Source organism: Bufo bufo, chromosome 2 (genome assembly GCF_905171765.1).
Source record: "Bufo bufo chromosome 2, aBufBuf1.1, whole genome shotgun sequence".
In the NCBI taxonomy this organism is placed as follows: domain Eukaryota; kingdom Metazoa; phylum Chordata; class Amphibia; order Anura; family Bufonidae; genus Bufo; species Bufo bufo.
In genome coordinates, this window is record NC_053390.1 from 589,599,787 (window position 1) to 589,626,520 (window position 26,734).

Genomic DNA, 26,734 nt, shown 5'->3' on the forward strand with positions numbered 1-26,734 from the left:
CCGGAAAGGCGGCGCTGGGCACGAACGGCGGCGGGTGCGGCCGGCACCTTGCATTCATTAACATCCCCTTGGGCACCTTATTTGTTTGACTGACAGGTTAGTAAAAGCTGTTTTTTAGCTAAATAAGCCCACAGATGACATTTATAAGCCCACATTAGGAATCGTGCAGACGCCCTGAACATCAGCATATTTTTAGCTGACAGGGGTCAAACCTGGTGACAGAATCCCTTTAATGTGTTATGTTATTTAGACACAGCTCTCAGCATGCTTAGCGAGCCTTCTATCTGACTGGCTAAGCATGCTGAGTGCTGTGTCCATAAATCATAACACAGCTCTATGAAAATTACTGTTTCTAGCTGCTGTTGTCCACAGTCCACAGCAGCTAGAAAACAGTAATCTTCATAGTCATGTTAAATGATCACTATAGTGTCAGGAAAACAAAGCGGTTTTCCTGACACTATAGTGCCCTGAGGGTGCCCCCACCCTCAGGGTCCCCCTCCCGTGGTCCCCCTCCATGTTGCCAAGATAGACGCCAAATGAAGGGGTAGTTGCAGGAACAAAATACTTTAATGGTATCGATAAAATATATATGTAATTAAGACACTGAGTGCAGTTCCATAAAAAGGCCCAGCAAAATCCTCAGCACCAGGCCCATGATGCTCTTAATCCGGCCCTGGGTCAGTCTTATATTCGGTGTTTTAACTAACAGGTTATCTCAAGTGGAACATGACCACAGAACATATAGGAACATTAAGCAACCAAAGAACTGACTGTGTGCATCCTATACTATATAGACATGTTAGCACTTTCAAATATCGTGCCTCTAGGATTCATGTCCCGAAGTTAGGATTGCCACATCATACCGTGTAGGACCTGTGAGTCCTATATAGGTTGATATATCAAATAAATCAACGATCTACTCTGTGTGAGATCCGTCATCCGCATCCAAGCCTCTTCAGCAGGGTGACTCTGGATAAGTCTGCCAGAATTTGAATTGGCGTGTCGTAATAGAGCACTTGACCGGCTTGTCTAGCCTTATTCATGATGGCTGCTTTCAGCTGGTCTGACATGAACATTAAACGCACCAATAACGCAGCGATACTGCAACCAAAACACCACCACGTTTTTCACAGACGCAATCTACTGTAAGAGATCACTAACAAGATATCACCTTCAAGCAGGCACAGCAAAGCGAAAAACAAGAAAAAAATCAAAAGAAAAACCCCCAAAAACACAGAAAAACATGGAAAAAGACATAAATAATCCCATAGAATGACATATAGTATCACCATCAAACAAAACAAAGACCAACACACAATATTGAAAAATGTCCTAATGAATCACCAAAATAGACACAAATAGGAACACAAAACGCACCGAAAACGCAATTAAAAAGCACCTGTGTTTTGTAAATATTGAACATAAAAAGACTTTTATGACTAGAAGTGGACTACAAAACCTCTCCAAGGTAAACTCTACACTTAGGCATTTACACTAAAGACACAATACACACAATTGATACACCATACATCCATTTATTATGTTCTCATTATAAAGAATTTATTTCTCTCCATCCCCACCCAATAATATGGGAATCCGGCCCACCTTTTTTAGCCAACCCCAATTAACAACATGGCCATACCCCCAGGGTGGGTATAAAAAGACGAATACATCAGGGATAATGCTAAGCCAATGAGGAAGACGCAGTTCAGCTTCGAAACGCGTCTGGCCTGAAGCATTATCCCCACGAGAAATCGCAATATACCGCATGGACTAGAGGAGAAGCGGTATTCCCTAATAGCACGCTAAAAAGATTCAAACTCCGGCCGCACTCCGGTCACGTGGGACGTTACGTGATCCACCACCCGGAAGCAAACCACAGCTTACAGTACTCACCGCAGGCCGGGAGAAACAGCGCCGCCCCAGCACGCCAAACCATAGGGGGAGAAAGAGACGCAGAGGAGAAGGCAAACCGACCAGGTGAAAAACTTCCTTTACACACTTTAAGGCTCCTCGCAAAACAAAGTGGATCACAGGGGACATACCCCACCCACTCCCCATAGCTGGCACTTGGTTAGTATATATGCACTATATCCACAAGACTATATTTTATTGGACTTCCTACCATTTAAAAAAAAAAATTGTAACATTTTCTATTATGATCATTATTATCATATTTTTTTTATCATTTTTATCTATTTTTTCATTATTAACAAATATCTGTATAACGGGACATCTATATGGAACCGTGGCCTAAACGCCAGATCTTCTACATGTCCTGTTGTGAACACGCAATTCCATGAGGCTGTCCTTTAAACACTGGGTCAGTCTTATATTCAGTGTTTTAACTAACAGGTGATCTCAAGTGGAACATGACCACAGAACATATAGGAACATTAAGCAACCAAAGAACTGACTGTGTGCATCCTATACTATATAGACATGTTAGCACTTTCAAATATCACGCCTCTAGGATTCATGTCCCGAAGTTAGGATTGCCAGATCATACCGTGTAGGACCTGTGAGTCCTATATAGGTTGATATATCAAATAAATCAACGATCTACTCTGTGTGAGATCCGTCATCCGCATCCAAGCCTCTGGGTGTGCGGTGTTTCTTCTGGCGAGGCGATCTAGAGGCTCTCTGAGGAAGCGGTGCCCCCCTTTCATGGGGCCATTAGGTAGGGATGGCCAATCATGTACCCTCACCGGGGCAATACCCAAGGATTATGCAAAAGATGGTATGTCCCTGGGGTGGCGCAGTGACGCCAATTTGCCATTCATGCGGGTTTGCAGGCAAAACGGAAAACCCCAGGTATATGCAATTTTGTTTTGTTGTAAGACATCCAAAAGAGGGCGCAGGGCCTTCCTCTTCAGCAGGGTGACTCTGGATAAGTCCGCCAGAATTTGAATTGGCGTGTCGTTATAGAGCACTTGACCGGCTTGTCTAGCCTTATTCATGATGGCTGCTTTCAGCTGGTCTGACATGAACATTAAACGCACCAATAACGCAGCGATACTGCAACCAAAACACCACCACGTTTTTCACAGACGCAATCTACTGTAAGAGATCACCAACTAGATATCACCCTCAAGCAGGCACAGCAAAACGAAAAACAAGAAAAAAAATCAAAAGAAAAAACACAAAAAAACACAGAAAAACATGGAAAAAAAACACATAAATAATCCCATAGAATGACATATAGTATCACCCCCATCAAAACAAAGACCAACACACAATATTGAACAATGTCCTAATGAATCACCAAAATAGACACAAAACGCACCGAAAACGCAATTAAAAAGCACCTGTGTTTTGTAAATATTGAACATAAAAAGACTTTTATGACTAGAAGTGGACTACAAAACCTCTCCAAGGTAAACTCTACACTTAGGCATTTACACTAAAGACACAATACACACAATTGATACACCATACATCCATTTATTATGTTCTCATTATAAAGAATTTATTTCTCTCCATCCCCACCCGATAATATGGGAATCCGGCCCACCTTTTTTTAGCCAACCCCAATTAACAACATGGCCACACCCCCAAGGTGGGTATAAAAAGACGAATACATCAGGGATAATGCTAAGCCAATGAGGAAGACGCAGTTCAGCTTCGAAACGCGTCTGGCCTGAAGCATTATCCCCACGAGAAATCGCAATATACTGCATGGACTAGAGGAGAAGCGGTATTCCCTAATAGCACGCTAAAAAGATTCAAACTCCGGCCGCACTCCGGTCACGTGGGACGTCACGTGATCCACCACCCGGAAGCAAACCACAGCTTACAGTACTCACCGCAGGCCGGGAGAAACAGCGCCGCCCCAGCACGCCAAACCATAGGGGAGAAAGAGACGCAGAGGAGAAGGCAAACCGACCAGGTGAAAAACTTCCTTTACACACTTTAAGGCTCCTCGCAAAACAAAGTGGATCACAGGGGACATACCCCACCCCACTCCCCATAGCTGGCACTTGGTTAGTATATATGCACTATATCCACAAGACTATATTTTATTGGACTTCCTACCATTTAAAAAAAAAAATTGTAACATTTTCTATTATGATCATTATTATCATATTTTTTTTATCATTTTTATCTATTTTTTCATTCAAACCAACCTTATCCTTTTACTCTTTAACCTATTTTGAGAAATCATGTGAATTGGATGTTCTAATAATCAAATAAATATATTTTTATACGATATACTGTCTCAGCGCACACTGTATCCAAACACCACATTGCCTTATAGAAACACCCCTTCGCAGCGTCAGGTGATAGAGTGCCTGTTCCACACCAGTGACAAAATATACTCGTTGACAAAAACAATAAACGAGCCAAGAAGAAGGTGTTGGACTAATGAAACTTTGTATGTGTGAATGTAATGATGATATATGTAAGTGATTAAAGGGGTTATCCAGGAAAAGGTATTTATGACTTATCTTTAGGATAGGTCATCAGTATCAGACCTGTAAGGGTGCAAATCCCGGGAACCCAGCCCCAGTCGCAGCACTCAAGGAAGGCCTTGAGCACCGCGACCTCTTCCTAGCCCAATGACTTCACTGCAGTGGCGTAGCTATAGGGGTCGCAATTGCGACCGGGCCCCTAAGTCAGGGGGGCCCAAGGGGCCCCCGCCTCAAGCCAGGAGAACACGGCCCGCAGGCGCAGCTGATAACTGTCTGAAATCAGATTTACAGGACAGGGGGCGGAGCGGAGGCTGAGAGCCGAGCCCTGCGTGACGCGCACTGTGCATGGCAGGGCCAGGCGAAGTGAGGAGGGGGAGCGGCTTCAGCCTTCAGTTGAGGTCGGAAGAGGAAGCTGCTGTGTGCAGCGTGCGGTGCTGCGAACTTGCGAGACGAGTGAGTGACTGTCTGACTCCGACCTCTCTCCCTATCCTGCGAGTGCAACTGCGAGACAGTCACTGACTACTGACTTACTCAGGTGAGCGTGGCGCCGGCCCGACGGCGTGATAAACTGCCCGAGCCCGACCATCCGACCGGGGTCCTGGTCCGGTCCAGACTCCAGTGAGTGACTGTCCCTGAGTGAGTCCGGGCCCCCCTGACCCGCCTGGTGGGAGCGCCGGTGGTGAATCGTGATAACTTAAGCAAGCCCAGACCAGTCAATACCCCCTTTAGGAAATCTCAGTCACTCTCGTCATCAGATGTGACTGCAGCAGGCCAGCAGCAATCGATCAGCCAGGTCTGCCAGGATTAATGTGCATAGCCTACGATGCCCCCCTTAGGCAAGTGACAAACTGCCCCCCCTCAGTCTTAGGCAAGTGACAAACTGCCCCCCCCCCTCAATCTTAGGCAAGTGACAAACTCAGCTCTACTACATCTACAATGAGCAACTACAGCAAATGTAATGCCAAACTGCAGTTCCTTGTGATGCCTTGGATAGCTTCCACTGGACCCACAGCCTGTGGGTCCAGTGGAAGCTATCCAAGGCATCACATAGAATAAAGGAACTGCAGTTTGGCATTACATTTGTAGTAGTTGCTCATTGTAGATGTAGCAGAGCTGAGTTTGTCACTTGCCTAAGGGGGGGCCTCCCACTGTGCACATTAATCCTGGCTGATCGATCGCTGCTACTCTCACATCTGATGAGAGATTTCCTAAGGGGGTATTGACTGGCATTAGGGACGGGTTGGTGGATGAGGGCAGCCACCCGGTCCTGCCTATTGATCACCCAGTTTGCAATTAGCTATGCCCAGGCCCCATGCCAGGGGGTCCCTGATGTATTAACTGACCAATAACATGGATAGAGATCCCAGTGCCAGCTGCCTTGCTGGTGGACAATTGGCATATACTTCTGCTGTGGCCCACAGCAGAAGTATATGCCAATCGTCCACTAGCAAGGCAGCTGGCACTGGGATCTCCATGTTATTGGTCAGTTAATACATCAAATTCAGGGATGTATTAACTGGCGGCGTGATAAACTAACCCCCCCCCCCCCCCCCAGTCTGTGACTGTCCCTTTCCCTGCTGGCTGCTGCAGATGAGGAATCTCATCTGTCCCTCCCCCTTGACTGATAGGGCTGCAGGCTCTGGACGTGTTGTGGGGCCCTAAAAAGTCTCCCTCCTGCACTGCTGCTACAATGGTAGAAGAGCAGAGTACATGTGCTGCTACTTATGGGTTGCAGTGAATGTTCCAGCAGAGCCTCTGACTCTGAGCACATGCGCCACTAGGCGTGCAATTGTCCTGGTACGGCAAGATAGGACTGGACCGGTCTGTTCCTCCCAGCCACTATCATATGTCTCACTGTCATAAAGCTAAACTAAGAGGATTGTGCTCCACACCTGGTGATGACATACCGCCATATGTATGAAGTGTACTTCAATAAAAATAAAAAAAAATACTACTTTTAGATGGCATCCTTATCATCATTATTATTATGCACTTATTGGATTAAAATGTATTTTCTCTGTGAGATTTTAGTTCTGCAATTGGGCATGGTGGGTGTGCAGGGGTCTGGTGGTGTTAGGAAACGGTATTGAGGGTAGGGGGGGCCCAAATTGAACTCTTGCACCAGGGCCATAAGCCTATAGCTACGCCCCTGCTTCACTGTACATCGTCACATGGCCTAGTTGCAGCTCAGCCTCATTCAAGTCAATGGGGCTAAGCTGCAATACCAAGCACTGCCACTATACGATATACAGCACTGTGCTTAGAAAGCTACCAGGAGCCTCCATCCCTCACGAGAGCTCCTGTGAGCACAGTGGCTCAATAAAACAGCTGATTGGCAGGGGTGCTGGGACTTGGACCCCTGCTGATGTGATAATATTGACCTATACTAAGTCATCATTATCTTTTCCAGGATAACCCGTTTAAGTGATTACAATATTAGAGCAAAAGGATACGTTTATTGTGTAAAACATTACAATTGAAAGGAGGCTCTAGTAACCTGTTGGGCCGCCTCTAGCCTAGATACTAGATGAGATACTTTTGCGCATGGAGGCAAACAGGTTCTGTATGGTATCCTGCAACACATTTTCCCACAGATGTTACAGCTTGGCCTGTGGATCCTGTACAGTTGTAGGTTGCCGAAAGTGGCGTCCCAGCTGGTCCCATCAATGATTGGCGATAAATCTGGAACCCGGGCAGGCCAAGGAAGTGTTGCTATCTGGCGGAAATAATCCTGGGAAACCTTTGCTGTGTGTGAGCATTATTCTGCTGAAAAATGCCAGCTGGAAGTCCTACCGTGAGAGACACCACATGTGGCCGCAGGATGTCCTGCACATATCGGTGAGCTCTTAGTGTCCTTCATACCACTACTACGGGTGACCAGCTGTGATATCTGAGGGATCCCCACATCATCACAACAGCAGTTAGGGCAGTGTATCACTCCACAGCAAAGGCAGGATTGAAGCAGTTTCCATGCCAGGCCTTCATACTCAAACCCAACATTCATTGGATTCCAAACAGAGAACCTGGAATCATCACTAAAAACAATACGGTTTCATTCCGTAGCACTTCAGGTTTCTCACTGATGACACCACTGCAAAAGAAGGTAGCCATGGCTGGCTCTCGATGGCAGGACACATAATGGATAAAGTGACACCAAATTTCCTTCTGCTATGTGCCTGGGAATGGTCTGGGCAGAGACATTGGTGTGTAACAAATGTGCCACCTATGTCCAGATGGTAGGCATAGCCAGCTTGTTGGTGGATCAAATTATCCTCTGTACTCGTGGTCTGTCTTGGCTGTCTGGAGCCTGTTCGCCGTGTATGCGTGCCCTCACATAACCACAGTTCCCAACATTTCCTAACAGGTAGGTCGCTTTGTCCTAGATGGTGGGCAGTTCGTTGAAATGATCATTCTGATTTTCTCAGTCCAGTGATGTTCCCCCTCTCATTGTTTAACTAGACAAAATGCCTTCAAGTCCATCACAGAGGCATGTCTAGCCGTCAAAGACCACTCACAAAGAGGTATACTACCCAAAAGTAGCCTCTGATTGCCTTTTTAAAGGGTAGTGGGGAAAGCACTTTCAAGCCGGATCCGGCACCAAAAAAACATGTAAGTCAATGCTGTCGGATCTGTTTTTTCCGGACACCAGAAAACCCATTGACTTGCAATATTTTTACTGCCGGATCTGGTTTCTTCATTTTCAATATAATACAACTGGATCCGTTCTGAACGGATACAGCTGGTTGTATTATTCAATCTGGAGCGTTTTGCTGTGGTTTTTAGATCCCATGCCGGATCTCCAAACTGTACTGCATAAACGCATATGTGAAAGTAGTCTAAGACGGCACAACTTCATCAGAAATATGCTGTTATCGCATGTTTTTTAAATATAAGGCAACAAGTGCACATTTCCTAACACAATACACAAAGTCCATTTTAGGCTTAACATGTAAATACTCTTATCCATGGATCCTCCATTTTTGTGATCTGTAAAATGGATTTTGACTTTTTCTTACTATATTATCCACCATGCTGTGTTGATTAGTTTCTTGATATACCTTTTCTGTGGTGAGAGTTCAGTTTTGCATTACAGCACTACAAATCTTCTGCAAATATATGGAAGATATTGGTTTAAAAGATAACATCTGTATGCCGTCAATAAAAGAAATATGAGTTGTTACCTCATACTATCCTATTACGGAATTCAGTGTATAACTCTATGCCTTTAGCTTGTCCTTCCTACGAATTGCACACTATTACACCACATTGAAGGTGCCCATGTGGGTATCAGATATATTATAAAGCCAGCTTCCTGCTCTAACAGCTGGGATCAGCGTTAACTCTGATCTTGGCTGTTTCTCCAATAGATGCTGGGGTCAATAATGGCTGTTTATCAGTGGGAGCTGATATCAGCTCGGTTAGCCTGTCCATTCCGGAATAGAAACAGACTATTGGAGTTACCCTGTCTGGCATAGCTGAACACCACTAGATCCCCTTTACTTATAATGGGATCTGATGGGTTTCAGCAGAAGAAATGCCCCAGCATACCGGAAACCCATCAGATCCCATTATAGCCAATAGGGATGTGGTGGTGTCCGGCTATGCTGGATACATTGTGCGCCAGTAGTCCATTCCTCTACTGGAACAAACTGTTGGAGTGCACATCGGACATGTGATTGTAGCCTAAGAGATTCTGATGACAGCATGACTTTTATTAATAATACATATGTATATTTACTCTACATGGCCTTTTAAATATTTATTCTAAATAACCCCTTTTACCATTGCTGGTACCCCAAGACCAGCTCATCACTGAGGCATCCTGTTGCCTATAGAATTGACATGGTTAGTGGTAAGATATGGTATCCCTTCATGCACTGTTTTCTGAGGCCGAGTAGCAGTGTTAATTCTTGTATTCCAAGGCATTGTGTTGTTGCTAGTTGTAATTAGAACAGCAGTTTATTATCTTAGTAGTATGCTGCACAGGTAATCAGTCACTTCTTACTGAAAAGTAGCAATTAGCCACACCACTACAACCACTACCAGGTGAAGTGGATAAGGCCACATGTATACAACCATATTTTTTATCTGTGTGCTCTCCATATTTTTTGCGGATAGTACACAGACCCATTCATGTCTGTGGAGCCATACACACATCCATATTTATTGCAGATCCATATGGCTTTGCTGAAATTATAGAACGTGTCCTACTTTGGTTCGCATTGAGGACAAGAATATTGAAGGTATCCGTAGTAGAGTGGTGCATTTTTCTTACTGTGTCCTGATTTGGCTTTTTACAACATCTAATAAACTTGGATTTGTTTTAAGAACGACACCAGATTTCTTCTTTAGGAAATGGACCTGTTAGCTCGGCATTTCCAAGCGCTTCTTCCTATGTGGGTGAGCTGACATCATCTGTTTTTTTTCTGAAGTAATACATACATTTACCCATAAATTTGCACAGCTGTTGGCCACTGCGGTTGGATAAGGTTGTGTCCACAGCATCACGAATACCCCATGAGGCCCTAATCTAGACAGAGAGTGAACATTCAATTCTTGAAGTTTTTGTTGGAAACAGGCAAAATTGGCAATTGTAAGGATCTGGGGACATTGGAGCCAAATTTCGATAGCTAGACAACTAAACCAGAATGCATTTGTTAGTACCCACCAAAAGCGTTCCAAGAAAGGGCAACTAATAAACTGGTGGCAAGGTCAAGGCTCACTAAGGCTACTTTCACACTAGCGTTTTGGCTTTTCATTTGTGAGATCCGTTCAGGGCTCTCACAAGCGGTCCAAAACGGATCAGTTTTGCCCTAATGCATTCTGAATGGAAAAGGATCCGCTCTGAATGCATCAGTTTGCCTCCGATCAGTCACCATTCCGCTCTGGAGGCGGACACCAAAACACTGCTTGCAACGTTTTTCTGTCCGTCCTGGGATGCGGAGCGAGACGGATCCGTCCTAACACACAATGTAAGTCAATAGGGACCGATCCGTTTTTTCTGACACAATAGAAAACGGATCCGTCCCCCATTGACTTTCAATGGAGTTCATGATGGATCCATCTTGGCTATAGAAGACATAATACAACCGGATCCGTTCATGACGGATGCATGCGGTTGTATTATTGTAACAGAAGCGTTTTTGCAGATCCATGACAGATCCACAAAAAACGCTAGTGTGAAAGTAGCCTAATGTGTTGGAGCAACGGTGACCTGGTCTGATAAATTGTGTTTTTTGTATGTCTTATGGACAGTATGGTATATGTGTGACTTTTACCTGGGTAAGAGATGGCACCAATATGCACTCTGGGAGGAAGACAAGCTGGCAGACGCATTGTGGGGTTCTGGGTATTTTTCTGCTGGGAAACCTTGGGTGCTGGCATTAATTTACTTTACCATGTACCACCTACCTAAACATTGAAACATTAATGCAAACCAAGTACACCTCTTCATGGCGAGGACATTCCCTAGTGGTAGAGGCCTCTTGCAGCAGATTAATGCACCCTGCCAAACTACAAAAATTATTCAGAAATGGTTTAGAGAACCTGACAAAGAGTTCAAGGTGTTGACTTGGCCTTCAGATTCCCCCAATTTTTTACTAATCAAACATCTGTGGCATAGGCTGGGAACACAAGTATGATCCACGGAGGCCCCACTATGCATCTTATAGGACTTAAAGGATCTGCTGCTAACATCTTGGTACCAGATTCCATAAAAAACCTTGAGGTCTTGTGGATTGCTTGCCTCGATGACTCAGCTGTTTTGGTGGCACCAGAAGGACCTACACAATATTAGGCAGATGGGTCTAATGTTATGTCTGATTAGTGTCTATTACATTATAGAGCCATCGAGACAGGACTATGAGATTTTAAGTATTTTACTGTATATCAAACATGGGTTAATGTGCAATCCAGCATCTTCCTGTCCCAACAACCTGCCTTTCTATAATAATAAACAGTCCCCAGACATATCAGCTTTAACCCTGTTATAGTAAAGTGGCTATCACTTACCGTAGATTGTGAAGGCAGCTCAGCTATAATAAAAGGGATGACTGGAGTCATCCTCGAGTAATCCTCTAGTAACAATGACCCATCTGCTACAGTGTCATTAAACTGTTTCCTCCTATTTACTCCAGTTTTCCATAGATTTGCTGAAATAATGCATCAAAAAGTACATCAAGCTTCTCTATGTAAACCTCTTTCCATTCAGAGGTGGATTTGCTTGTGCACTTCAGATCATCGTCCTGCTGCATAAGACAACTGCACTTGAGCTGACGATTGGATATTCTCCTTTTCGGGATTTTCTGATACAGAGTAGAATTCATGGTTCCATTAATTATGAAAAATTGTCCAGGCCCTTCAGAACCAAGCAGCCCAAAAACATCACAATACCACCTTGTTTGACTGTTGGTATGATGTTGTTATGGTGGAACGTGGTGTTAGCTTTACGCCAGATTAAACAGGTCCCATGTCTTCCAAAACGTTTCACATTTGACTCCTCAGTCCACAAAATATTACCCAAAATGTCTTGGGGGTTGTTTTTTGGCAAATGCGAGATGAGCCTTTGTGTTTTTGTTCAGCAGACGTTTGCTCCTTGCAACTCTCCCATGGATGCCATATTTGTCCTGTGTCTTTCTTATTGTGGAATTGTGTACATTGACCTTAACTGAGGCAAATGAGGCCTACAGTTCATTTGTGTCATCCATGTGCTCTCTCACTATGGTTCACTGGATTCCCAGAGCCTTTGCAATGGCTTTGTAACCCTTTGCAGACATGTAGAAGTAGAGCACAGTGGGGACCCAGGCACCGCCAAAAGCAATGACGGGAGGTCGGCGAGGTGATTATAAGCTTAACAGTGTTTAGGTTCAACAGGTCTGACAATAATCATGCCTATGTGAAACTGAGCTCAATTGTCAATTGAATTTGGTTAACTGGTGCTGAGGAGCCAATTACTTTTTCACATAGGGCCAGGTGGGGTTGAATAGCATTTTCTTTCAAGAAATGAATTCATGTAAAAACAAAATGTATTTAGCTGGGCTATCTTTGTCTAATATTAAAAAGTAGTTGAATGATCTGAAACATTTAAGTGTGATAAATATGAAAAATAGAAGAAATTAGGAAGGGAACAAACACTTATTCACAGCACTGTAGCTCACTAGGGTTTCCTATGGGCCTATGGTGCATACAATATGATCTGATGATTTTTGTCACTGACTACTTCACCTTTGCTGTATCGTTAGAGGGGTTGTCCAGGATTTTTATTTTCCCTACCCCCACCCAGCAGGACCTATGACCTACTCTGCAATGTACCGTGGCACCCAGGCTATCTTTACTGGATTTCTAGTACCCACCTGTAAACTTCCTGAATAGACAGGGTGACGTGTCCCCCACAGGTCCTGCTCAGTAGAGGGATGGAAAATTAAAAATAAAAAAATCTCCTGTACATCCCCTTTAAGTTTGGTCTCAGTAATATATTTGGCTATGTTCACATCTGCTTTGGGGCTTTTCATTAATGGTTCCATCACATTAGGCTAGGAGCTATGCGTACACTTTTTGTAGCATGTCTAATTGATGTTAACTGTTGAGCTACAGCTAAAGTCTAAAGCAGTAAAGTAACTTGTAACTTGCTGTCACTCCATGTTTAAAAATCTATCAAAAGTGCTACAAAAAGTCTAGGTATAGCTCCAGCCTTAAAGGAGTCTTCCTGAATTTTTATATTGAAGAACTATCCTTACTATAGACCACCAATATCTGATTGGTGGGGTCTGACACACTGTACCACACCATCAGCTGGTTCAGCAGTAGTTCCAGTGCCTGAAGTAGGTACTGGAACCACACAGTTCTGTCTATTCTGTAGTGAAAAGAGCTGTTAACTGCTCTGTCCACTACACAGTGGACAGAGCTGTATAGTTCTGGTGCCAGAGCTACTGCAAAACGGCTGATTGGTGTGACACCCTGCACCCCCACCAATCAGATATTAAAATTCAGGAAAACCCCTGTAAGGCTGGAGCTTCACCGAGACTTTATGTAGCACTTTTGGTAGATTTTAACTATAGAGCGGATGCTGCAGCTTTAAATATGGCACTTTGGACCCCAGACAATGGGGTCATATCGATGAGACAACCCCTTTAAGGACTAGACTTAGACTGTACTGACGTTCATGACCTTTACTCTTTCTCTTTTGTATTGGTGTTCTTTTAACTAATATTAACTAATTGTGTTTTTATACAGAGATTATGATGTAAGCAAAATTAATTACATGTATGCCCAGTATGTGGCAAACAGTATGGAACCACTCAACATACCGAATGTGAATAAGGACAAAAGATTTTCATGGACAGTAAGTAAAATAAATTCCAAGATCTATTGCAGCCAAATATTAACAAAATGGGCTATTAAAGGGATTATCCAGGTCTAAATTTTTCTTTTTCCATGTGCTTCCCCTGCTAGGCACTGCAACTTACTAATGTACTTGCTCAACTTTTTCTCTCTCCCTGAAGATCGGGAAAGCGGTCACGTGACTACTCCCTCCGTGGAGATTGTATTTACTCTGACATCATAACCCTGTCCTCCACAATCCCCGGCGGTGAGCATGGTTGTGATGTCAGACCCATATGATCTTGCGATGGGCTGCTCGATGCTATCTATCCACAAGCAGGGTAGGCAGAGTCCACTGCTTATATCTCAATGGTGTGTGGGAGGAAACAGCAAGGGGATGATGGAGAGTGTAGTGGGTGGAGTTTTCAGCCTAGGGAAGGTTGTAGTAGGCATTTATATTTGTGTCTTTCAGCACACAGCACTATGGGAAGTATTGTGGCTATGTGAAGTATTGTAGCTCATCTACGCCCACAACCTGGAAATTTGGGTTATAAAAAATTTAGCACAAGTAATACATTCAGAAAGTCTTTAGACCCTTTAACATTTTTCACATTTATGTTATGTTGCAGCTTTGTGTAAAGTTTTTCCTTATCATTCTGCACTCCCCATAATGACAACATGAACATAGAATTTTAGAAATCTTTCCTGATTTGTTGAAAAGGAAAAACTAAAATATTGCATTGACATAAATATTCAGACTCTTTACTCACTACTAAGTTGAAGCATCTTTGGCAGTGATTACAACCTCCGGTCTTCTCGGGTATGATACCACAACATTTGCAGATCTGGATTTGGGGATTTTCTGCCATTCTTCTCTGCAGATCCTCTCAAGCCCTGTCAGGTTGGATGAACAATGTCTGTGGACATAAATTTTCAGGTGTCTCCAAAAATGTTCGATTGGGTTCAAGTCAAGGCTCTGGCTGGGCCACTAAAGGACATTCACAGAGTTGTCACTAAGACACTACTGTGCTGTCTTGGATGTGTTCTTAGCGTCATTGTCTTGTTTGAAGATGAACCTGGGTCTGAGGTCCAGAGCACTCAGGTTTTCATTAAGAATATCTCTGTACTTTTCTTCAGCAAACAAAAACGTATGGAAGCACACCATTACACATGCAAACAACAGAACTAAGGATTAGGGATTATTCTGGATTAAAGTGGTACAATACCTACTATACATAAAAAATGGAAGCTCTTTGCCCACATTTTTGATCTAATGTGTGTCGGGCCCATCTACCGACATCAGGGTGGCTTCCGCAGATGGGTACCTAACACTAAGGCCCCTTGCAGACAAGCGTGAGCGGAATAGGTTCGGATGCGTTGTGGATGCGTTCAGTGAAAAATGCGTGATTTCGTAAGCAAGTTCATTCAGTTTTGTCTTCGATCACGTTCAGTTCAGTTTTTATCGCACGGGTGCAATGCGATTTTAATGCGTTTTGCACGCGCGTGGTAAAAAGCGGAAGGTGTATACAAATAACATCTCTTAGCAACCATCCCATTCACTTCTATGGGGCCAGCGTTGCGTGAAATCACAGAATATAGAACATGCTGTGATTTTCACGCAACGCACAAGTGATGCGTGAAAACCAACGCTTATGTACACAGAACCATTGCACTGAATTGCACCGGATTCAGTGCGGGCGCAATTCGTTCGCATCACGCATTGCACCCGCGCTGAATACTCGCTCGTGTGAAAGGGGCCTAACAGAACTGCCTCTCCTGGGCCTAACCTAAGCCTACAATGTTCAGGGTGGTGTAGAAACCAGCTATATTTATACTCTGCTCAGAAGCCCTGGGCAGATAGGCGGGGAGTGCTGAATCTAAAGGAGGGAGCTACCCTCCAAACATAAGAAAATTTTGACTAGCACATCCATAGTCACATGTGCACATCTATAAAGCTAGCATGCAGACAGCAAACAAAAATATATGGCAGCACCCCATTACACATGAAAACAATAGAACTAAGGATTAGGCATTATTCTGGATTAAGGTGGTACAATACCTACTATACATAAAAAATGTATGTGCACCTTTGACTATGGATGTGCTAGTCTAAATTTTCTTGCAGTATGTTTGGAGTGTAGCTCCCTCCTTTAGATTGAGCACTCCCCGCCCATCTGCCCAGGGCTTCTGAGCAGAGTATAAATATAGCTGAACATTTGCAGAAGCCACCTTGATGCCGGGAGATGGGCCCGACACACGTTTGATCAAAAATGTGCGCAAAGAGCTTCCATTTTTTACGTATGTATAGTAAGTATTGGACCACTTTAATCCAGAGTAATCCCTAATCCTAGTTCTATTGTTTGCATGTGTAATGGTGTGCTGCCATACGTTTTTTGTTTGCTGTCTGCATGCTAGCTTTATGAATGTGCACCTGTGACTATGGATGTGCTAGTCTAAATTTTCTTGCTGTACTTTGCTCCATTTAGCCTTCCCTCAACCCTGGTTAATCTCCCTGTTCTAGCTGTTGAAAAACACCCACCAGCATATTGTGTCTTGTGACCACTGAGCGGGAGTGAAGCGCTTGCTATTACTCACCCGCCGGCCTGTACCGGGCTGCACTGTTTCCTGACACATTGTCAGGTCATAGTGTGACGTCCGGACGACAGTACAGCTCGCGGAGAAGAAGATAAAGGAGCTATGGTGCGGCACCCCTACAGGAAAGGTAAGTACTGGCGCTGGGGACATGGCTGGAATGGGGAGATGGTGGCACTGGGGGGCAGCTGGTGGCACTGGGGGGCAAGGTGTGGCACTGGGGGCAAGGTGTGGCACTGGGGGGCAAGCTGATGGCACTAGGTGGGCAGCTAATGGCACTGGGGGGCAAGCTGATGGCACTAGGGGGGCAGCTAATGGCACTGGAGTGAAAACTGGTGGCACTGGGGGGCATCAGATGGCACTGGGGGGCAGCTGGTGGCACTGGGGGGGGGAAGCTGGGGGCACTGGGGGCAGCTGATCACACTGGGGGCGAAGCTGATGGCATGGGGGGCAGCTGATAGCACTGGGGGGGAAGCTGATAGCACTGGGGGGGAAGCTGAGACACTGGGGAGGAAGCTGATGGCACTGGGGGGGAAGCTGGTGACACTGGGGAGGGGACAGTTGATGGCACGGGGGGCTGGTGAGTTTTTATAAAGAATTTGTTTTAATTTGTTTAATTAGTTTTTTATTATTAGAGTACTCGATTAATCGTTGGATTAATTGATAGAATACTTGATTACAAACATAGTTGATAGCTGCAGCCCTAGCTGCCACCACCATGCTTCACTGTAGGGAATGGTATTGGGCATGTCATGAGCAATATAAAAAGTTCTCTAATACGTTGCCTTCCAATTGCGCTGCGAGTCCTAATGTAGCATGTGTAATTTTTTTGGTAAATAAATTCCATTAATCCATTGACAATGTCATGCTCTTCCAGAGGTAGATTATTGGGCAGTTTCTCTGCCTACAAGATATTATCACAGATGCTTGGTTTACTTTTGCAGTTCTCAAAACTGAATTTGACTCAGCAGAGATCACATAGAAACATAGAAACATAGAATGTGTCGGCAGATGAGAACCATTTGGCCCATCTAGTCTGCCCAATATATCTGAATCCTATGAATAGCCCCTGGCCCTATCTTATATGAAGGATGGCCTTATGCCTATCCCATGCATGCTTAAACTCCTCCACTGTATTTGCAGCTACCACTTCTGCAGGAAGGCTATTCCATGCATCCACTACTCTCTCAGTAAAGTAATACTTCCTTATATTACTTTTAAACCTTTGCCCCTCTAATTTAAAACTGTGTCCTCTTGTGGTAGTTTTTCTTCTTTTAAATATTCTCTCCTCCTTTACCGAGTTGATTCCCTTTATGTATTTAAAAGTTTCTATCATATCCCCTCTGTCTCTTCTTCACAGCAAAAATGTTATAACATGAACAGAGTTGAGAAAAATCTCTTAATCCTAACATCTACAAACCTATGAATGCAGAATCAACCTAATCAGACTAATATGAAAAGTTGTTATTCTAAAAATCTTCATCTACTTGCATATTATAAGTTATACCAGCAAGAATTAGTCTTTATGTAGAAAACTATGATTTAAATCAAGCCTTACTTACTAGTGATTTAAATCGTGATTTAAATCATGATTTAAATCATTTTGATTTAAATCAAATCCACCCTGGAAGTGGGTTCTGTTCACACTCAAAGTCAATCAGGTTTATTGCAGGACCCCGCTTCCCAACTTTTCACTCCTGTAACTCTTTCCTTGAGACCACGTTCCACACAGATATTCGTTATCAAGCAGAGGATACCACAGTCCTGATTCACTTTCTGTGAGGGCCAAATCAGCGCAAAATAGGGAAGGACCACCAACTTAGATTATGTTAAAAAGTTTTATTATACTCACAAACGGAGCTAGTATATGCGTCACAAAACCATATCAGTCTTCCTCAATACAGGGGCGCTTCTCAAGCTCACCTTGATACAATCAATTTATTTGGTTGTGGAAAGAGCAATCACTCCACCCATATTCAAACCTAATCCTAAAGTTAAATTATTCCCCATAAACCGCAACTTCTTATTCAAAATAAATATATAAAATTACATTTTGACTTCATAGAAAAATTTAAAACAGCTTCCCCTCTGGTTCTGAGACGGCTCTGTTCGGTGTATTCTCATCAGACTACTAACGCGCTACACTCACAATTTATTCATGGAGCTCAGCCTTTCGTTACACACTTTTCATTCGCAAAACTATCACATGTTGTTTTCTAGCCAATGTGCGTTATTAGTGCCTCGCATAGTCACTGCAGCAAATTCAGAGGAACCTCTTACTTATACTTAAAAAATATATAGCAGAGAAAAGCAGGCGACACCACCTTCTGGAATAAGCGTGGAACACTAGAAATACTCTTTGGAAAATTTATTATGAGATATCACACATTTAAAAATGGCCAATGTTATGAAATATTCAATTACAATAAAATGAAATACAATACACTGAATAAAATACAATTAAATCAATAAAAAATATATATATATCAGGATGTGGTCTCCTGGAATAATGTCTCCTGAGATAATTTGCGGCAGAGAGCAATAAAAATCCACCTGTCAGTGTTTGCCAAATGGGACTGTCTCTGTGAGACTCTTACCACTCAGTAGTACCGATGCTGTTAATGTGTGGTTAACTTCCACGGAGCGGTGGAGAAGTGTAGTCACCAGAACCCTGGATTTTAGACAATAAACGCTGAATGATGAACAAGCGCACAGCTTGAAGTAAGTAGTCACACAACGGTGAAGGATGCAGACACCGGAGCGCAGGACGCTGAATGCTGAGTGTTCAGCTCGGAGGTGCCTTTTTATAAACTATATTTGGTTTATTAGGGATAACCGACCCCAATACAGGGTCATTTTTTAAAACAGCCCAATGTTTCTTTAACGCGTTTTTTATAAAACCATTATTGTTATACTGAGTCAGAAACATAAATCTAAAATCTTTCTTTTCTTTTTCCTTTTGATTTTCCTTTGTATTTATTTTTCCACTCTCTTTTATACCCTTACTGCAAAGAATTAATTTTTCTTTTGAATAACCTTTTTTGACAAACCTATCCTGTATTAATTGACTTTGTTCTTTATAGTCCTCTATATCTGTACAGTTGCGGTAGATCCTTTTAAATTGTCCTTTTGGGATGTTCTCAAGCCATACTTTATGATGGCAACTTGTTTTGTCTATATAGGCATTCACATCGGTTTCTTTAAAACAAGTCTTCGTCTTAAATGACCTATCCTCAATAAAAATGGTCAGATCAAGAAAATTTACAGTCGTGGAACTAATAGTGCCAGTGAATGTCAAGTTCCAGTATTTTTTTTATTGATTCTAGCTAAAAATTCCTCTAAACCTTGACGTTCGCCCACCCATATTAGGAGGCAATCGTCTATGTACCTTTTCCAAAGGGCTAATTTCCCCTTCGGCTGCTCTTTTTGTAAGATGGAATCTGGGGGTGAATTTAGCTCCAATCGCCGTTCCAGTCCGCTGTAGAAAATAAGTATCTTTAAACCAAAAGTAATTATGCTCAAGACAAAAATCTAAGCATTCTACAACAAATTCGCATTGTTTCATCGACATTTACGGATCACTTTTTAGTTGTTCAGTAACTGCCTTGAGCCCCAGTCCCTTTGGGGCTGGGGCTCAAGGCAGTTACTGAGCCCCAGTCCCTTTGGGATAACAGTGTAAAGGGACGTGACGTCAATTGTGGCAAGCCATGAATTATCGCAACTCGCCCCCCAATTTTTTACTATATCAATCACGCTATTCGTGTCTTTCAGTTACGAAGGGGCTTTCACTACATGTTTCTGCAAAAATAAATCAATATACTCAGAAAGTCTACTGGTTAGGGAATTAATGCAGGACACGATCGGTCTTCCAGGGGGACAGGTGGCATTTTTGCAAATTTTTGGTAACTAATAGATCACTGGGATGACTGGGAACTTAACCCCTTAGGGACGCATGACGTACCGGTACGGCATGTTTCCCGAGTCCTTAAGGACCCATGAAGTACCGGTACGTCATGGGTTTAAACCGCGATTGCGGCGAGGCGGGGATTAATCGGGACAGGATGCCCGCTGAAATCATTCAGCGGGCATCCTGTCACAACACTGGGGGAGTAATGTGACCCCCCCGTAGCCCCCTGGATCTCACAGGAAGGAAGCTGTATGAGTAATACACACTGTATTACTCATACAGCCAATGCATTCCAATACAGAAGTATTGGAATGCATTGTTTCTGTATTGGAATGCATTGTAAAGGAATATACCCCCCAAAGTTCAAGTCCCAAAGTGGGACAAAAAATAAAGTGAAAAAAAAAGTTTTCCCCCCCAAAAAATAAAAGTTTCAAGTAAAAATAAACGAAAACGTCATTTTCATAGGGGGGGGGGGAGTATACATATTAGGTATCGCCGTGTCCGTATCGACCGGCTCTATAAACATATCAAATGACCTAACCCCTCAGATGAACACTGTAAAAAATAAAAAATAAAAACTGTGCTAAATAAACAATTTTTTGTCACCTTACATCACAAAAAGTACAACAGCAAGCGATCAAAAAGGCGTTTGCCCACCAAAATAGTACCAATCTAACTGTCACCTCATCCTGCAAAAAATGAGCCCCTACCTGAGACAATCGCCCAAAAAATAAAAAAACTATGGCTCAGAATATGGAGACACTAAAACATCATTTTTTTTGTTTGAAAAAAGCTGTTATTGTGTAAAACTTACATAAATAAAAAAAAAGTATACATATTTGGTATCGCCGCATTCGTATCGACCGGCTCTATAAAAATATCACATGACCTAACCCCTTAGATGAACACCGTAAAAAATAAAAACTGTGCTAAATAAACAATTTTTTGTCACCTTACATCACAAAAAGTGTAATAGTAAGCGATCAAAAAGTCACACGCACCCCAAAATAGTGCCAATAAAACCGTCATCTCATCCCGCAAAAATCATACCCTACCCAAGGTAATCGCCAAAAAACTGAAAAAATTATAGCTCTCAGACTATGGAAACACTAAAACATGATTTTTTTTGCTTCAAAAATGAAATCATTGTGTAAAACTTACATAAATAAAAAAAAGTATACATATTAGGTATCGCCGCGTCCGTATCAACCGGCTCTATAAAAATATCACATGACCTAACCCCTCAGATAAACACCGTAAAAAAATTTAAATAAAAACTGTGCTAAATAAACCATTTTTTGTCACCTTACATCACAAAAAGTGTAATAGCAAGCAATCAAAAAGTCACACACACCCCAAAATAGTGCCAATAAAACCGTCATCTCATCCCGCAAAAATAATACAATACCCAAGGTAATCGCCTAAAAACGGAAAAAAATATGGCTCTCAGACTATGGAAACACTAAAACATGATTTTTTTTGCTTCAAAAAAGAAATCATTGTGTAAAACTTACATAAATAAAAAAATAATAATTATACATATTAGGTATCACCGCATCCGGGACAACCTGGTCTATAAAAATATCACATGATCTAACCTGTCAGATGAATGTTGTAAATAACAAAAAATCAAAACTGTGCCAAAACAGCTATTTCTTGTTATCTTGCCTCACAAAAAGTGTAATATAGAGCAATCAAAAATCATATGTACCCTAAACTAGTATCAACAATACTGCCACCCTATCCCGTAGTTTCTAAAATGGGGCCATTTCTTTTGGAGTTTCTACTCTAGGGGTGCATCAGGGGGGCTTCAAATGGGACATGGTGTCAAAAAAACAAGTCCAGCAAAATCTGCCTTCCAAAAACCGTATAGCATTCCTTTCCTACTGCGCCCTGCCGTGTGCCCGTACAGCGGTTTACGACCACATATGGGGTGTTTCTGTAAACTACAGAATCAGGGCCATAAATCTTGAGTTTGGTTTGGCTGTTAACCCTTGCTTTGTAACTGGAAAAAAAAAATTAAAATGGAAAACCTGCCAAAAAAGTGAAATTTTGAAATTTATCTCTATTTTCCATTAATTCTTGTGGAACACCTAAAGGGTTAACAAAGTTTGTAAAATCAGTTTTGGGTGGTTTCTATTATGTAAGCCTCGCAAAGTGACTTCAGACCTGAACTGGTCCCTAAAAATTGGGTTTTTGAAAATTTCTGAAAAATTTCAAGATTTGCTTCTAAACTTCTAAGCCTTGTAACGTCCCCAAATAATAAAATATCATTCCCAAAATGATCCAAACATGAAGTAGACATATGGGGAATGTAAAGTAATAACTATTTTTGGAGGTATTACTATGTATTATAGAAGTATAGAAATTGAAACTTGGAAATTTGCAATTTTTTACATATTTTTGGTAAATTTGGTATTTTTTTTATAAATAAAAATGATTTTTTTTTTACTTCATTTTACCAGTGTCATGAAGTACAATATGTGACAAAAAAACTATCTCAGAATGGCCTGGATAAGTCAAAGCGTTTTAAAGTTATCAGCACTTAAAGTGACACTGGTCAGATTTGCAAAAAATGGCCAAGTCCTTAAGGTGAAATAGGGTATTAAGAATACATCCCTTAAAACCCTCTTAGAACATTTTATCCATTTTTGATTTGTAACTGACTATGGGATCTTTATTTAACACTAGGTAGATCTCTTGGTCAGATAGTAATCTTTGTAGTTCTCTCTCATATTTTTCTACATCCATTACAACAACTCCCCCCCCCCCCCTTCCCCTTATCTGCTGGTTTTATAACTAATTGGGGGTTGGACTCAAGACCTTTAAGGGCACTTTTCTCCTCAACTGTTAAGTTGTGGTATTTGGGTTTCATTTCTATCTTCTCTAATTCTTTTAACACTCCGCTTTTGAATTCCTCAATACATTTGTTATCTTTATTTTTCGGGAAGAACTTTGACTTTTCACGTAAGGCTGAATGAATTACTGTACTTTTATTGGGCATATTCTCCTCTAGCATATTATTGATTGCAGGTTGTTGGTTACTAAGAGCATATTTTGCCATATTGAGCTTCCTGATATATTTGTGTATATCTAAAAATATTAAAAATTTGTTGGGTTTATTCATGGGAGCAAATTTCAGACCTTTAGCTAGCACTCTTTTTTACTGGGTCGTTACGTGTACAAAAGCAAAAATACATGTACAAGAGCACATCCGAAATATCAGAAGAGGTTTAGAAACGCATAGCGTCCCTCTTCATTTAAAAAAAGCTAAGATTAATCGATGCAAACAGGAGTGGATAGACAAACTAGGTACCCTCCAACCAAAAGGGTTAAATATAGAATTCGATCTAAAACCTTGCTTGATCTGACTGATGTGCTCTTTTTTATTTAGTTTTTTTTTAAAGTATAACTAAGAGGTTCCTCTGAATTTTCTGCAGTGACTATGCGAGGCAATAAGAACGCACATTGGCTAGAAAACAATATGTGATAGTTTTGTGAATGAAAAGTGTGTAACAAAAGGCTGAGCTCCATGAATGGTGAGTGTAGCGCGTTAGTAGTCTGATGAGAATACAAGACCAGAGCAGTCTCAGAACGAGAAAGCTGTTTTAATTTTTTCTATGAAGTCAAAATGTAATTTTAGATATTTATTTTGAATAAGAAGTTGCGGTTATATATATGAAAAGATTTTATGGGGAATAATTTAACTTTAGGATTAGGTTTGAATATGGGTGGAACGATTGCTCTTTCCACAACCAAATAAATTGATTGTATCAAGGTGAGCTTGAGAAGCGCCCCTGTATTGAGGAAGACTGATATGGTTTTGTGACAAATGCATATACTAGCTCTGTTTGTGAGTATAAAATTAATCGATTTTGGTTTAATCAGATCAGAGAATCTTGTTTCCAACAGTCTGAGAGTCCTTTGGAGCTCAGCCAGAGTGACCATTGGCTTCTTGGTCACCTCTCTTACCAAGGCCCTTCTCCCCCAATTACTTAGCTTGGTGGAATGGCCAGCACTAGGAAGAGTCTTGATTGTGTCAAACTTCTTCCATTTAAGAATTATGGAGGCTACTGTGCTATTAGGAACCTTCAGTGCAGCAGAAATATTTTTCTAACCTTCTCTAGATCTGCGCCTCCATGCAGTCTCTGAGCACAACAAGCAGTTTTTCCTCCTCATCGTTTGGTTTTCTCTGATATGCTTTGTCAGCTTGAGACATTATACGGGCGTATTTTTCCAAATCATGTCCAATTGACTGAATTTACCACAGGTGGACTCAAGATGCAATCAAGGTGTAGAAACATCTCAAAGATGATCAAGAGAATACTTATGTCCATTTTTCCTTTTCAATAAATTTGCAAAAATTAGCAAAATTTGCAAATGTAAATAAAAGCTGAGAAATGTTTTTTTTTCCACAATAATGCCTCTTGTACATCGTCTTATTATCTTTTGGTAGACACCTATGTCATTTCCCGTCACAAAATTACTTGCTGGTTGAATAAGAGTAACTTTAAGTCAAAATTTGCCAGGGGTATGAATAATTATGGGCAGCACTGTACATTGTATAATCTACATAATAAGTTTAGTAATTTTCAACTACTTTGACATCTTTCAGAGGTATAGCATAGTTATTATACAGTATGACCCATTTATTTTTTTATTGATGTAGAGAATAAAAGTTATGTATTGCCTCCATTTTTTTTTACTGAATAGCAGCATGCTATTCTATTCTGGCTATCATGGAAGAATGAAAAAAATAAGGACTAAATATGACCTGAATATGTCTGTTTTAGTAAATACTATTTATTCATCATAATATCATAATTCTTTTGAGGCCTCTCTTCTTAAAGAGGACCTTTCACTAGAATAAAAAATGTAAACTAAGCATACAGACATGGAGAGCGGCGCCCATTGATCTCCCTGCACTTACTATTATCCCTGGGCGCTGCTCCGTTCTCCCGGTATAGGCTCCGGTAGCTTCATATGTTTAGTTCAACTGGGTGGAGCCTGCCGGCGTCTCCTTCTCCCAGCCTGGAGTGCTGGCCAATCGCAGCGCTCAGCTCATAGCCTCTGAGAAAAAAAACTCTCAGGCTATGAGCTGAGCGCTGCGATTGGCCAGCGCTACAGCCTGGGAGAAGGAGACGCCGGCAGGCTCCACCCAGTTGAACTGAACATATGAAGCTACCGGAGCCTATACCGGGAGAACGGAGCAGCGCCCAGGGATAATAGTAAGTGCAGGGAGATCCCTGGGCGCCGCTCTCCATGTCTGTATGCTTAATTTACATTTTTTATTCTAGTGAAAGGTCCTCTTTAAGCAGGCCATACACATTCAATAGCTATCTCTCCAAACGTGTATACAATTGAAACCAGAAGTTTACACTATACACTATATAAAAAGACACATGCATGTTTTCTCAATATCTGACATAAAATCAGAATAAACCTTTCCTGTTTTTGGTCAATTAGGATTACCATAATTGTTATTATTTGCTGAATGCCATAATAATGAGAGAGCGAGGATGTTTTAAGGCATTTTTATTACTTTCTGCAAAGTCAAAAGTTTACATACATTTCATTAATATTTGGTACCATTGCCCTTAAAGAGGACCTTTCACCCATTATGACAATGTGAACTAAGTATACAGACATGGAGAGCGGTGCCCGGGGATCTCACTGCACTTACTATTATCCCTGGGCGCCGCTCCGTTCTCCCGCTATGCCCTTCGGTATCTTCGTTCACAAAGTTATGGTAGGCGGAGTCTGCCCTTGTTCTGCTGTAGCGCTGGCCAATCGCATTGCAGAGCTCACAGCCTGGGACAAAAGAACCTCCCAGGCTGTGAGCTCTGCGCTGCGATTGGCCAGCGCTACAGCAGAACAAGGGCTGACTCCGCTTACCATAACTTAGTGACTGAAATCTCTGCCTACCATAACTTACTGAGCGAAGATACCGGAGGGCATAACGGGAGAACGGAGCGGCGCCCAGGGATAATAGTAAGTGCAGTGAGATCCTCGGGCGCCACTCTCTATGTATGTATACTTAGTTCACATTGTCATAATGGGTGAAAGGTCCTCTTTAAACTGTATGACTTGGGTCAAGCGTTTTGGATATCCTACCACAAGCTTCTCACAATAGTTGGTCAGAATTTGGGCCCATTCCTCCTGACAAAACTGGGGTAACTGAACCATGTTTGTTGTTCGCCTTGCTCGCACCTCCCTTTTCAGCTTTGCCCATGAATTTTCAATAGGATTGAGATCAGGGCTTTGTGATGGCCACTCCAAAACATTGACTTTGTTATCCTTAAGCCACTATGTAACCAGTTTGGCAGTATGCTTCGGGTCATTGTCCATTTGGAAGACCCATTTCCGCCTAAGCTTTAACTTCCTGGCTGCTGTCTTGAGATGTTCCTTCGGTATTTCCACATTATCTACTTTCCTCATGATGCCATCTATTTTATGAAGTGTACCAGTCCCTCCTGCAGCAAAACAACCCCACAATATGATGCTG

General features: G+C 42.1%; 1 protein-coding gene across 1 annotated transcript in view; it reads left to right on the plus strand.

The window, feature by feature from the left end:
• Positions 1 to 26,734, plus strand: part of PDE5A (phosphodiesterase 5A) — a 404,052-nt gene that overhangs the window by 268,393 nt on the left and 108,925 nt on the right. The window contains exon 9 of the mRNA XM_040418267.1: positions 13,644 to 13,752. Within this exon, the coding sequence (XP_040274201.1) occupies positions 13,644 to 13,752 (109 nt within the window). The remainder of the gene's footprint in view (positions 1 to 13,643; positions 13,753 to 26,734) is intronic.